We start from the raw sequence: 15448 nt of genomic DNA on the forward strand, positions 1-15448 counted from the left end.
CAGATGTACAACTACACAAAGTCCCTTACAGATTGCTGATAAGCTGGAAAAATGGTGCAACCACTAGTAAAAAATGATACTATCTCGTAAAAATGAACATTCACATTCTTCACACCATTAAACCACCCTCCCCCCACACACACATACACAGACACTCTTGCACAGGTCCACTAAGAGCCATACATAAGCCATGTTAATAATAAAATTATTTCCAATAGAAAAATCTAGAAACAATGCAAATCACACCAAGAGTGGATAAATAAACTAAGGTTTACTCTGTCAATGAAATATCATATAACAGTAAACAATTAACTACAGCAACACTCAGAAAAATGAGTGTATCTTAGAAATATAAAATGAGGAAAATCTAAGTACCACAAGATTCCACTGGTGTGACCTTCCTTCTGTAAAGTTAAACACAGATAAACATTTTAAGACTGTACATAATTGCAATAAAACTATAGGAGAGATAAAGAATGATGATGATGTACAAAACAACTGAGAGCAGTATGAAATGTGGGTAGGATCATATAGTTAGATACGGGTTCTGTCCTAAATTTTGTCTTGATGGTGAGTTCATGTACTGGTACTCAGAGCATTATTAAAAACAGCTACTTACAAAAACAAACAACCAAAATGTGCTTATGTATAAGTCAAGTACGGAGGTTGTTGTAAGAATTACGATAAATCCAATTCTAATTTCCCAACACTAAAGAAGAAAACTAAATCTAGTTATGTCATCCCTCTGCTGAAAATCCTCCAAGAATTCAGGACTGACTTGGAGAAAAGGCAACTTCCTTAAAGCCAAATCCTTATAATAGACTATACAATACTTTTGTTATCTGGCCCACTATCAACTGCAATATTTGGAAATTCTCTGAATTTGTCAATCCTCTTGAGTAAAACTTCCCCTATTCCCTTAAAACATATGTGAACAAGTGAGAGCTTTGCATGTTTTCATATATTAAACATCACTAGAGGCTGGGGCCTTTGTTTTCAGGCATAGTAAACTAGATAATTTCAGCCAAACTTCTACTAAGGATATATAAAAATGCTGGATGAAATATAAAAATACCTAATAAATCATGAAAGATATAACCAGACCGTGAAGAATTTCCAGGCCAAAATCTAGAAGAAATCAAGGTCTTAGAGGTTAAGTCCAGTCCTCCCACCCCGCAAAGCATTTAGTAACTCAGAAGATACAGCTACCAAACTGAGCTAACATTCTGGTGATGTCATAGGGTAAGTGGTCCAAAAACTTCCAGCTCCCCTGACACACAAAATGAAGACTTTAGTAACTTCTCCAAATTTTAACCTGGCATAACAAAGGTATGCAGGCATAGAAGAAGTGTAAAATTGAATAAATTAGTTTTCAGATGTACTTTCATTCTGAGTTTGTCACCTGGGTAGTACAGTGAACATCGAGCATTGAATTTGGATTTACGTGGTCCTAAGGCACAAGTGCCCCATTGTACTTGGAAGAAGTAAATAAATATCCTCTCTGGGGGCTTCCCTAGTGGTGCAGTGGTTGAGAATCTGCCTGCCAATGCAGGGGACATGGGTTCGAGCCCTGGTCTGGGAAGATCCCACATGCCGTGGAGCAACTAGGCCCGTGAGCCACAATTACTGAGCCTGCACGTCTGGAGCCTGTGCTCCACAACAAGAGAGGCCGCAATAGTGAGAGGCCTGCGCACCGTGATGAAGAGTGGCCCCCGCTTGCCACAACGGGGCAAGAGAAAGCCCTCGCACAGAAACAAAGACCCAACACAGCCATAAATAAATAAATAAAATTAAAAAATAAGTCCTCTCTGGAAGAATGTAATATTTTTCTAGGCAACAAGTTATTTCCATAAATATTTTTTAATAGAAGAATAAGCACATAATCTAAGACAAAAAAGCACACAAAGAAAAGAAGATACTATGTGTAACAACCAGTGGAAACAACAGACAAGAAAAACCAAGGACTTAAGACATTGAATAACTGGACACAAACTACAACATAATTATGTTTATTTTATTGAAATAAATATAAGGTAACCTTGGAAACACAAGAAACTATGAAAACAGAGAATATCTGATAAAGAACCAAATATAAATTCTGGAACTGAAAAATACAATAACTCAAATTAAAAACTCAATGAATTGAGTTTGTAAATAGATTAAACACAGATAAAGAGAGAAGTAGGAACCTGGAAGGTAGTTCAGAATAAAGTATCCAGAATGTAATACAGAGATACAAAAAAGAGGAGAAATACAAAACAGAGGGTAAGAAATATATTTGGCACAGTAAAAAAAGGACTAACATAATTGAATTCCCAGAAAAGGAGGAGAAAGAACATAGTGACAAGGGCAATATATGAAGAAATAATTGAGAATCTTCCAGAAATGGTGGAAAACACCAAGCCGGAGACTCAGGAAGACTCATGAATACTAAGCACAATAAATTATCAGAAATTCAAAACTACACACATCATAGTAAATGTATAACATATTTTCACATTAAGTACAACACATAATTTTTTAAGAAGATAATTCATTAAAGAAGATAGTTTAACAGACTTCTTAATAGCGACAACAAAAGCCAGAAATCAACAGAATAATACTTTCACGGTTCTTAAGGATAAAATGTGGCAGCTTAGAACTCTATATCCATAAAATTATCTTTCAAGAATAAAAAGAAAATAAAGATGTCTTTACATTAAAAAAAAAAGAGCTTGTCACTGGCAGATCTGCACTTAATTTAGGATAAAAATGGGCAAAAAGAAGCATAATAGAAAATAATAGGAAGAAGAATAGGTATATATTAAATCACCTTACTGTATACCAGAAACTAACACGACGTCGTAAATCAACTACATTCCAATTTAAAAAATGGGCAAGATAACAGCCATTTCATAAGAGGGAACCCAAATGGCTTATATATATGAATATATGCTTGGCCTCATTACTAATCAGAAAAATGAGATCATAAACCACAATAAGACACACTGTCTTGCAAAACATTATCCCAAAGAACGGCTAAAACTAAAAAGACTGATGTTTCTAAGTGTTAGGTAGGATGGGAAGCTACATTTCCAAGCGGTAGTAAGGCTGTATATGGTGAAAGGAGCTCTCAGGGCTGCTGGTGGAAGTGCAGACCAGAAAAAAACATTTTGAATGACTGACAGTTCTGTTACAGGAAGATTTCCTACCCTGCAATTTAATGCCTGGGGACCCGGACACATATATAAGAATTTTCAAAGCAACATCCTTCATAATAGACAAAATTGAGGAGAAATGTCAACCAACAGTAGAATGGATTAAGAAAAATTGTGGTGTATTCATATAATGGAATGCTCTACTACACAGCAATGAAAATGAATAGGTGCAGCTACATCCAGCTGCAACAAGGATGAATCTTACAAACGCATTATTGAGGTAAATAAATTTATATTCCATTTATGTGAGTTTAAAAACAGGAAAAACTTAAATATTCTAAATAAACATAGGAGATAGGATAATTAATAAATGTCAGATATAAAGTCAAAATCATAATTATCTGTAGGGACGAAAGATTGGGTTATTATTGGGGAGGGTTTTCCTGGGGTGCTGGCAATAGAATGTATCTTGATTTGGGTGGTAGTTACATGGGTGTTCACTTCATAGTAATTCATTTTAATGTGTATTGTAATTCTATGTAATTTTCTTTCTGAGTTATAATTTGGGATAAAGAGTTTTAAACATGCTGCTTAATTATTACCTTGCTATTTTAAAAATAAATGTAAGTTCTAAGATATTTTTTCTACGCTCCAGTGACTCCTGTGCAACTCTTGGGAATTTTTCACTCAACTTTTGTTCTTGTGAGATTATTTAATGTTGAAAAAGTTCGAAAATATTTATTGCTATGCATGTGATATATCTACTGGAAAATATTTAATGATAGACATATAAAAAGGAGGCGATCATTAAGTACCAGAAAAAAATTTGAGGAAATGTACTGTTATCAAAGACCAACATTTATCAGCCATAATGATATAAACACTGTCGCTGTAATTACAAATTAGAAGATAACTATAATGGAACAACTGAAGAAGGGAAAGTGGTGCAGAGGGATGAATAATATACATCTGCAAAATATCAGGTGATGAATAAATACTGTGTACAACTGAGGAGTCAAAAGAGTGATAAAACAGATTTAAACTTAGAAGAAATAGTTATCTCTGAGCAGTAAGACTGGAAAAATAGGAAGGGGTTAAATATTTGGTGATAAGTATTTTGCGATTTGATGTGTAAGTTATGTTCCTATATTACTTTCTGGAATAGCACTATCTTCTGGATTCCTACATGGATCTGCCCCATCCCTCAACAACTGCTGAGTTAGGTGACCCCTACATCAGCGGTCCCCAACCTTTTTGGCACCAGGGACCGGTTTCATGGAAGACAATTTTTCCATGGATGGGAGGTGGGGCGGTGGATGGTTCAGGCGGTAATGTGAGCGATGGGGAGCGGCAGATGAAGCTTCGCTCGCTCGCCTGCCACTCACCTCCTGCTGTGCGGCCCAGTTCCTAACAGGCTGCGGACAGGTGGGTTCAGGACCCCTGCCTTACATGTTATGACAACGTGCCTGTGTGTACATGATTTTCATTTATCCTGATCAGCATTATTGCACCTTTCCAATCTGAGAACTGATATCTTTTTTCAACTCTAGAAAGTTTTCATCTTTTCATTTGATTGTGAAAAACTGCACATATACAAAGTGTATAGGATGTATGCATTCAATATAAAGAATAATAAATCAATATTTATGTACCCACTCAGGCACAATAACAATACAAATTACTCAAGGAAATAAATATCTCATCATTATTCACTGTTGTATATTCTCTAAGCCTAGTTATCTGGTCTTCTGGATGTTTTGAGAGCTATAAAATATCAAATTTTTTTTCTGTTAAGTTAGCCATAGTTAGTTTTTGTTGAATGCTACTAGTTATCCTGAATTATAGAAACATAAATTAATATTTTACCTTTATGACATTTTATAACATAATATCTTGGATATTGTTTTGCTTTAAATAATAAGTAACCAAAGAAAGAAAAGTATCAATTTCTATATCAGTTACCTAGGTTTGCACAAAATCTGGCACAATCTTTGTGGCTTAAAATAATGAGTTATTATTTCTTGAAATTCTTTGTTTTGACTGGGCTCAGCTGGGTGAGTCTTCTGCTCCATGCAGTTTTGCTGGAGACATGACTCTGTTTAGCTGAGAGCTCTAGTGGGCTAGAACCTCTGAGATGGCATCACTTACAGGTCCGTTGCCTCAGCTGGGCTTCTGGAGGAGCTGGCAGCTGGATGGGCCTCCTACCCCTGGAGGAGGAGGTGAACTTCTTACATAGTGGTCCAGGGTTTCAAGACACTGAGCGCAGAAGGTGATAGGCTCTTTATGGGTTGGTCCTTTAACTGGCTCAGTCATTTACACATGTTTCATTGGTTAAAATGAGTCAAAAGGCCAGCCCAGATCAATAGAAGGGAAGCTAGAAGACTCCACATTTGATGGGAGGAGAAGAATATGTGTAAACATTTGGGAGGGGTTTCTGGTAGCCATCTTTTAAAAAACAATCTACCACAGTCTCCCCTCTGCTGAATTCTATTTCTCAAGTTAAGTCAAAGGCCAGCACAGGTTTACTGAGAGGAGCAGCATGAACGTACAGTAAGGAAAGGTAATGTGAACCTCTGCACCAAAGGAAAATCCACCACCATCACAGACTGTGGTAATTGCTTTAAAGCAAATAAATGGAGTGATGAGACAGGAGGATTAGAAGACGTTAATTTTTAGAAGACGTTAATTTAGATAAGTTGGCCAGGGAAGGACTCTGAGTGCTGGGAGATGAAAATAAATCAGTCACATACAGCTGAAGAGCTTCTGAGCAGAAAGAACAGATCAATAAAGTAGCCTTTACAGAAGTTCAGGAGAGACAAGATAGGAACTTTGAATATGGTTGTGAGAGTGGAGACAAAATGGTAGAATTAGGATTTATGTAGGAGATGCAACTGATGATGAACGTGTACACAGGGTTTGAGGGAGACAGTAAAGTCAAAGACAACGCCTAGTTTTCTGTTTTAAGGAGCGGCATTGATGAGGTCCCACTTGCTGAGACAGGAAAAGCTGTTTCCTTTCCTTCTTGTTTTTTAATTTTAAATTTTTTAATTTGCCTTGTGAGATGGAAAAGTTGGACATTAAATCATGAGTTTACTTTTGAAAATGTTGAGTCTGAGGGGCCTTTGAAACACTGGGGTGGAAATACCCAGTGAGCAATTAGTTGTGTGACTATGAAGCCACAGAGAATGTCTAGTGGGGGACATCAATTTTGGAGTCTTCAGAGTATAGATGTAACTGACAGAATTCTACATAGACACTTCCAACATTTTGTACCATTTAAGAAATTTCATTCATTAACTTGACGAATACCTACAATAACATACATTAGTCTATGAAAATACATCAGCAGATAAAAGAAGTTACTTTCCACATATTTAATGACTTCCTCTTTGTCTCAGCTGGGTTACAATTATTAGCCTCTTATCACTGGTTTTAGCACTTCGGTTTTTTTTTTTACTATTTTTTAAGTAAGGATTCAAGTAATACACAAATTATTGAAAAGACAGGCATGACAATGATCCTGAAGCAGAACTTTTGGCTGTCTGTCAACAGCACCATAAAAAAATTCAAAATGCTTACTGGTTATCTCACACCTGAGAGCCCAAGGTAACGGTGGGTTGAAGGTGTCAGATGTAAAGAGAGTACAGTGTTCAACTATGAAATGCGTGAAGGCCGAGGTGATCTGATAGGCAATCCTGGATAAAATCAAAATGTCATTTCATATCTGGGTGACTTATTTAGTGAGTGATGTTTGGATAATGGATAGACCATTTGGAAAAAAATAAAGAAGTTAGTTCCCTACACATTACACAAAGTCACTTCCAGAGAGCTTAAATATAAAACATTTCAATATGAAAAACTAAAAATGCTAGAGCGATAGTTACTTAATTCTAGGACAGAAGGGTCTAAGCATGTCAGAAAAGCAGAAAGCCAAAAGGAAAGAGTTAATGGATTAGAGTCCATATAAACCGGATGCTTCTGTATTCGATGTACAACAAAAGCACGCATAAAAATTAAAAAGCAAAGGGAGAGGAAAAAATATTTACAGCATATGACACAAAGCAGCTAATATAAAAATATAATGAGGCTTAAAAGTCAGCAAAGTAACAGAGGACCCTCTTCATAGAAAAGAGGATAAAAGAAATGAAGAGCCATTTCAAAAAACCCACAAACCATCAAAACACACAAAAATTGCTCAATCTCACTAGGAACCAAAATAGTAAAACAGAACAGTTAGAAACCATGTTGCCTACTTAAAACTCTTTTTGTATTAAATAGGCATTTCCCAGTGTTTCACTGGGAAAAACACCTGGCAAGATATATTTTCAGAGGTTAACTCTGGTCATGAACTGCTCTTTCCTTACTTATTGCTTACTATTATTTCCGAATTTTAAAAATTAATAATGCAAGGGCAATTTTCTTCCATTACAAATATTCACACATACTTCAAGTATTCCCTGCCCGTGGGTCACATAGATACACTTACTCTCCCAGGAAAACAATCTCAGTATTGATCTCCCCTGCCTTATGGCGGAGGAAATTCCTCAGGAAAGCCGTCACACTGTCCACAGTGATGTTTCCACAGACCACAATGAACCTAGAAAGTGAAAACATGGGAGGTGGTTCATCCCAGGAACAGAAGTATCTTCCTGTCTAGATTTAGAGATGGACAATTAGCTTAAACTTAGTTTGAAATAAAAGTTGGTATTTGATACCTCATTGTAGTTTTGATTTGCATTTCTCGAATGATTAATGATGTTGAGCATTTTTTCATGTGTTTGTTGGCAATCTGTATCGTCTTTGGAGAAATGTCTATTTAGGTCTTCTGCCCACTTTTGGATTGGGTTGTTTGTGTTTTTGATATTGAGCTGCATGAGCTGCTTGTATATTTTGGACATTAATCCTTTGTCAGTTGCTTCGTTTGCAAATATTTTCTCCCATTCTGAGGGTTGTCTTTTCGTCTTGTTTACGGTTTCCTTTGCTGTGCAAAAGCTTTTAAGTTTCATTAGGTCCCATTTGTTTATTTTTGTTTTTATTTCCATTTCTCTAGGAAGTGGGTCAAAAGGGATCTTGCTGTGATTTATGTCATAGAGTGTTCTGCCTATGTTTTCCTCTAAGAGTTTTATACTGTCTGGCCTTACATTTAGGTCTTTAATCCATTTTGAGTTTACTTTTGTGTATGGTGTTAGGAAGTGTGTAAGTCAGAAAGAGAAAAACAAATACTGTATGCTAACACATATATATGGAATCTAAAAAAAAAAAAAAAGGTCATGGAGAACCTAGGGGCAGGACAGGAATAAAGATGCTGATGTAGAGAATGGATTTGAGGACATGGGGAGGGGGAGGGGTAAGCTGGGATGAAGTGAGAGAGTGGCATGGACATATATACACTACCAAATGTAAAATAGCTAGCTAGTGGGAAGCAGCTGCATAGCACAGGGAGATCAGCTCAGTACTTTGCAACGACCTAGAGGGGTGGGATAAGGAGCCTGGGAGGGAGACGCAAGAGAGAGGGGATATAGGGATATATGTATGCATATAGCTGATTCACTTTGTTATACAGCAGAAACTAACACAACATTGTAAAGCAATTATACTCCCATAAAGATGTTAAGAAAAAAAAGTTCCACCTAGATTTTAAACTTAGAAACACCAAGGACTGCATCTCCAGTATACAAAAGGAGCATAAGATTTCTGTAGGGAATGATTCCACACATTTGAATTACACATAGCTTTTCAGGCATTTAAGGATAACTATCGTAACTGCTAGATTTTTCTCGGTTATTTATAATTTATAATGGAGTTGCACGTGTGTTAATTTCACTTGATTTGCCACTTGACTCCTGATTGGCTGGTGTCATCTTTTTTCAGAGGAACGACTGAGCTCGGAATGGCTCACTGATTTTCCTATAGTCAAATACTATGGCTGAGGCAGCCACAGAATCTAGGCTATTTTGGTTTATCTTCTGCATCTAAAATTATCTAGTGCTCACAAAAAAAGTGAGTCCAATGGAGAGACATGTAGCACAGGTCCACAAACCTATGCATGTAACTTCTATGGTGAAAAACAGCCGTCAATTTCCTTAGGCTTCATATACATAAAGAAGCTATTTTCCTCCCATTAGTCATGTAAGAAAACGGAAAGCGTAATTTTAGCCTAAGTTAAACTTATATTTTCCAGACCTTATTGACCTATTTAGCATGTGTGAGATGAACTGGGTTAGACTTTGGCTTATCTAGCTTATTTCACTGTTTTCAATATTTGTTTTTCATTCATTTCATTTTGTTACCTTCCTCTTCATACGCCTGGATCAATGTTGGTTTTTATCCAACTGTGTTAAGACATCACTCCAAAGGAGTTTATCTCCACTGCGCCTCTTTCCTCTACAGCAGGTAAGAGACTAAATAAAAAAGAATCGCTTTGAATTTGAGATTTCCAATTCCTTATCTTCTCCTTAGGTATGAAGAATCATAATGGCAATGGAGGTAACACATATCCACAGAGAAGTAGAGTAAAAACAACTCCAAATCCACTTCGCTCCTGGGAACGAACAGCTGTGGCACGGACAAAACAGGTGATCTGTGAAGGACTGGAGACAGGCTGAAACCCCTCCTCACGCTAGCAAACCTCTTCCCATGGATGAGCTTGAGGGGAGTTTGGGCTAAGACAACGGAATTGAATTATTTTAAATTCGAACTGTGACTCTAATTGGATCCTAATGTAAAGTTAGCCATGAGTCAACCACATGGTTCAAATGAGTAAGACAATCAGGAATGGATAGAAGAGAACAGTCTGAGATAAGGAATGGACAAATATTGGCACAATCAGCATGTGACGCCGAATGACAACGTATCTGTCATTCTAGTTTATTTAATCCTCTTACGAGCATCTAGAGGGTAGTGCGTATCAGGTAGCAAACATCTTCTCATGGTTTTTATTCCAGCCCTCTTCAGTGAATGAGGACCTTGCCAACATACCCACCTAGGCCAGGCAATCGTGTTTCAAAAGGGAGAGTGACTTCGTAGAATACCCCAAACTGTAGAAATTATACTTGAAAGCTACTTACTTCTTTCCTTTGACCACTTCATAGGAACTGGTGTATTTCCTCTTGTTACCAAAAAGTTCCACCATTTCAGGGATGCAGTTCGCAAACAGAACCTAAAATGATTGGCAAATAAAACCTGAGGTCTCACTACTTCCAAGGATACTTCAAAATTCCAAGATTACAGAGGAGAAAGCAGGTACGTAAAACTTTCTCTCTTCTAAGAAGGGCATGACTGGGAACTGTGCTTTTAAAGGGAGACCAGTTTTCTTCCTTACTTCAGCCTTTGGATTTGGTTAAAATTTAATAAATTGCTTTTCATCCTTCAAAAAGATGAAAGCAAAGACAAGCAGTAAGGCAACCTCCGCACCCATTTTTTCCTGTCATCACTTCTAACTGCCCTTCTGACTCTTTCACTTGATACTATTTGGGGCTTGGGGAAAAAATAAAGCATATGGGACAGAGTAGGGTTAAGGGAAAATGACAGAAATGAGGGGATGTAACAATGATGTGGACAGGGGGATATCAGAAAGGTAGAGTGGAGAACTCGGAGATGGTTATTAAGGAATTGCCATTAAAGTCACTAAAAGAAAAGGAGGCTTCCTTTGTCCTTGACACACTCCTGAACCAAGCACAGATGTTCACTTATCTGTAGTAAAATGCTGGTTTAGAGAGAGCTTACTCATTTGGGCTGGAAAGAACACAACTTCCTGCAGATCAAATCTCAAATCCCCTTCCTCTTTGGAAGAAAGACTATAATCCGATGGGCAAAAGATGAAGGAAGATGCGGTTGCTCAAATCAATGCAGAGGCTAATTAGGAACGTCTGCTCTCCTTTGTCTACCACCCTCATCCCTGGCAATTGAACAATTACGTTATGTGCTCCAGGGGATGCAGTTTGGAAAATATGGGATTCACATATCTCTTCATTTTCATTTGATACCTGCTCTGAATAATGCAACATTCACTCTCAAACCTCTATCACTTTGTTTCTCACCATTAACCAAATGTTTTTCGTTTATGTAGCTATATTCAAAAGACATAAAAATATTCTTTACCAAACTCCCCAGGGTGAAGAACATGATGAAGGTCCGTCCTAGGGATGTCTTGGCTACCACATCTCCAAAGCCGACAGTCGACGTTGTTGCCATGACCAGGTAAATGGACTCAAAATATGAAATATTCTGTGAATTTCTACCTTTGAGCCAGGGATCACCAGAATTTTCCACCTGTCCAAAGAGAGAAGACTTAGGAAAGGTCTCTGAATGGAATTCAAGGAAAAGTTTATAAAGAATAAGTACAACTTTTGATTCGTTTCATTTAATTCAATCCAAATGAAAGAGTAAATGATTCCCAGGTCGCTGTGAAGGGTTTGCAAATTGTGGGTAGTAATTGTGAAGTCTTGTTTCCCTTCACGGTGATTACTGCTCAAATCTGAGGGGTGTGTAGCTGGAGCCCACAGTGGAGATGCTCAATGCGGGGAATGGCTGACAACATCTCTTCTCCTGTGGGCACATCCTCCCATCCCGGAGCCACGGGATTCAGAGGCTGTCAGACTGAGCAATTATTATTCACCCTCATTTTACATCACATCAGGATCATCATGAAGGAAAGCAGCACTTAAATGGGCACTTGATCTCAGTGAGCTTAAGCGCATGAACGCTGGAGTCTCAGGAAGAGCAAACAAGCTTTCCAGATTACTTTCCTCCCTCCCTGCAAAAATCTTTTCAGTGATAAAAAGGAAACTCTGAAATAAGCTACAAGGATATACTGTACAATATGGGAAATATAGCCTATATTTTATAGTAACTATAAACAGAGTATAACCTTGAAAAATTGTGAATCACTATATTGTACACCTGTAACATATAATATTGTACATAAACTATACTTCAATTAAAAAAAAAAGACAAACTCTGGAAAAATCTTCCTCTGATTTTCCCCCTAAGTCTTCACATTTTATGAAACCTAGGTTTATCCGATTTTTTTTTTTACCTCAAACAAAAAGAGTAACTTAGGCAATGGCATTACACTTTATAGAATATATATATAAATTTATACATATATATCATTTGTTATGCTATATAACAAACATTAATTATATAGAATATATACAAAATTTCCGCTATGTTTCTGTTTTTAGACATTTTTCCCCAAATAGTACTTATTTCCTAGATGTTTTCCGTTTCCATTTTTCCACGAGAGACGGTAAAATGCTAGCGATGGCTGGGGAAGGCAGGTTTTTTGTTTTGTTGCTAAGAACCAGAATGAAAACTAGAAATAATGTACTTTGCTTAAGTATCCGATCACTTTTTTAAAGTGGTGTGCCAACTGCTGCCTCCTTCTTAAGTTGGATGAGTAGGTTAAGAGTGTGGGCTCCTCTAATACTCCACTCCCAGATAAGGAGATTGCATGTCTATACTTAACTCTCAGGGCTGGTAGTAGATTTGGTTGCAAAGTCTACTAATCAGCTTCCACAGATGTGGAGACTTTACTGCTTTCTAAGACTACTGTACCGTAAGAAAACCAAGTTTAAATCACACAGATAAAACTCCTAGAGGAAAACATAGGCAGAATATGCTTTGACATAAATCGAAGCAATAGTTTTTTGGATCTGTCTCCTAAAGAAAAGGAAATAAAAATAAACAAATGGGACCTAATTAAACTTAAAAGCTTTTGCACCGTGAAGGAGACCATCTACAAAATGAAAAGACAACTTGCTGAATGGGAGAAAATATTTGCAAATGATATGACCGATAAGGGGTCAATATCCAAAATATATAAACAGTTCCTACGATTCAACATCAAAAAAACAATTAAAAAATGGGCCAAAGACCTGAATAGACATTTTTCCAAAGAGGATACGCAGATGGCCAACAGGCACATTAAAAGATGCTCAACATCATTAATCATGTTGCAAATCAAATGCAAATCCTAATCACAATGAGATGTAATCTCACACCTGTCAGAACAGCCATCATCAAAAAGAACACAAATGACAAGTGTTGGTGAGGATGTGGAGAAAATGGAATCCTCCTACACTGTTGGTGAGAATGTAAATTGGTGCTGCCACTGTAGAAAACAGTATGGAGGTTCCTCAAAAAATTAAAAATAGAACAACTATATGACCCAGCAATTCCACTCCTGGGTATATATCTGGAAAAAAAAAAACACCTAAAAACACTAATTCAAAAAGATACATGCAACCCAATGTTCACAGCAGCATTATTTACAATTGCCAAGATAGGGAAGCAACCTAAGTATGCAACAACAGATGAACGGAAAAAGATGGGGTATATATATATATATACAATGAAATACTACTCAGCCATAAAAAAGAATGACATTCTGCCATTTGCAGCAACATGGATGGACTCAGATGGTATTATGCTAAGTGAAATAAGGCAGACAGAGAAAGATAAATACTGAATGATACCATATGCGGAATCTAAAAAATTCAACAAACTAATGAATATAACAAAGAATGAACAGATTCACAGATATACAGAACAAGCTAGTGGTTACCAGTGGGGAGAGGGAAGTGGGGAGGGGCAATATAGGGGTAAGGGAGTAAGAGGTACAAACTATTAGGTATAACATAAGCTACAAGGATATATTGTACAACACGGGGAATATAGCCAATATTTTATAATAACTATAAATGGAGTGTAACCTTTAAAAACTGTGAATCACGATATTGTACACTGTAACCTATAATACTGTACAGCAACTATACTTCAATTTTAAAAATCATATATATGATATATATACTATAATATATATGTGTATACATATATTTTTTCCAGGAGTTGAAGTGTTGCTTGGGACAGTTTGCTTTAAGCTAAAACCCCATAGTGTCTTGTAACCATCTTAGCACAGGGCTTCCATCATACCCTTGTACAACATGTTTTACAAACTGAAACTAAACTTATTTCAACCTAGAAATCTCCTTCACAGTAAGTCAAATAACCCTTTCCCATTTAACTCACCCTCTTTGGAAGTACTGCTTTAGTGCTTCAAACCCCTCCCCACTTCCATAGAGGTTCCTCATTGGAACCTCTATGTCACTCCTGCTGGTCTACCTGGCCACCCTGCTCTTGCCCTGGACCCTGCTAGCATCGACCCTCAGCCCCAGATGGGAAATAACTTAAAGATGAAAGATTATGGGCCAATGTGAATATATTGAATTGTTACCTATTTTTAATGTCACATTTCAAAACTGAAACTTTACACTTTTAAACCTTATGTTTCAACCGTAGGTGAGCTGTGCTATGGAGGTGGAGGACATGAGGACACTCTCCCATCCGTGCCTACCTCTCCATTATTTGTATTGGTTTTATTATTTTTACATGGTACATGTGTGTTCTAGTCTGTACCCACAATTCCCTTGGCCGTGTCTTTGTTCTATTTTCAATCCAGTCAGTAATCACCATCACTCCTTTTTATCATGGTTTCCTCATTCTTGAGGTCTTGGTTTTGACCCGTCTCCTATGTGGCTGGATTTTATCATCAAGGTCATTTTTAAAAGGGACTCATGATGCTCTTCTCTCTTCCATGTGCTTAAAATGACAGATGGGCTACACTCGCACACAACCTTGGCAGACACTGCTCTGTCACCTTCCTGCACTGACTGATGTTGGCAAGATATCTGAGGCTAGTTTCATTTCCCCCCTAATATAGACCTTTCTTTGCTCTGCTTGGATTCTCTCCTTACCCTTAAAGGTTGGTAATTGTTCCAAACTATGGTTGGACTCATTTAGGGTTATTTCTCCTGGGATACTGTATACCCTCTAAACTACAGATTCAATACTTTATATTCAAACATTTTTCTGATACCGTATTTGTGTCCCCTTCTTCAGGAGCATGAATTTTACAGTACGTTAAATCAACATGACCCATCTTTCATGTTTTTTCTCCATATCATTTAAGTATCTTTGTCCTGTTCCATGGCATGATTTTGCCTCAATCCTGTCCGCCATGTTTCTGAGCATATTTCTGTCACACTTAGTACATTTGTGTCCCCTCTAATGTGGTTTTTGGCTCTGTAAAACGTTTTTCTTCTTTTTCTCTGGTATCTTTGGGCCCTTTACCAACTCCTGCTACGGTTTAGTAATCTTTTATTTAAAACCTTAAGTATTTTGTTTGAAGTATCATTTTCAGTTTTTTAAAGCCTTGTATAAGAAGGGCTTTTCCTTAACATTTCCTTTGTTCCCTTGGGCAAATTATCACGTTATTGTTGCTCTGACAGCCCTTTTGTGATGTAATTGTT

General features: G+C 37.2%; 1 protein-coding gene across 1 annotated transcript in view; it reads right to left on the bottom strand.

Moving 5' to 3' along the window:
- Positions 1 to 15448, bottom strand: part of KCNU1 (potassium calcium-activated channel subfamily U member 1) — a 162313-nt gene that overhangs the window by 92551 nt on the left and 54314 nt on the right. The window contains exons 11-13 of the mRNA XM_060001141.1: positions 11238 to 11408; positions 10205 to 10296; positions 7624 to 7734 (exon numbers count right to left, since the gene is read on the bottom strand). Coding sequence (XP_059857124.1) covers positions 7624 to 7734; positions 10205 to 10296; positions 11238 to 11408 — 374 coding nt within the window. The remainder of the gene's footprint in view (positions 1 to 7623; positions 7735 to 10204; positions 10297 to 11237; positions 11409 to 15448) is intronic.

The sequence above is a fragment of the Delphinus delphis genome, chromosome 21 (assembly GCF_949987515.2).
Source record: "Delphinus delphis chromosome 21, mDelDel1.2, whole genome shotgun sequence".
Lineage (NCBI taxonomy): Eukaryota > Metazoa > Chordata > Mammalia > Artiodactyla > Delphinidae > Delphinus > Delphinus delphis.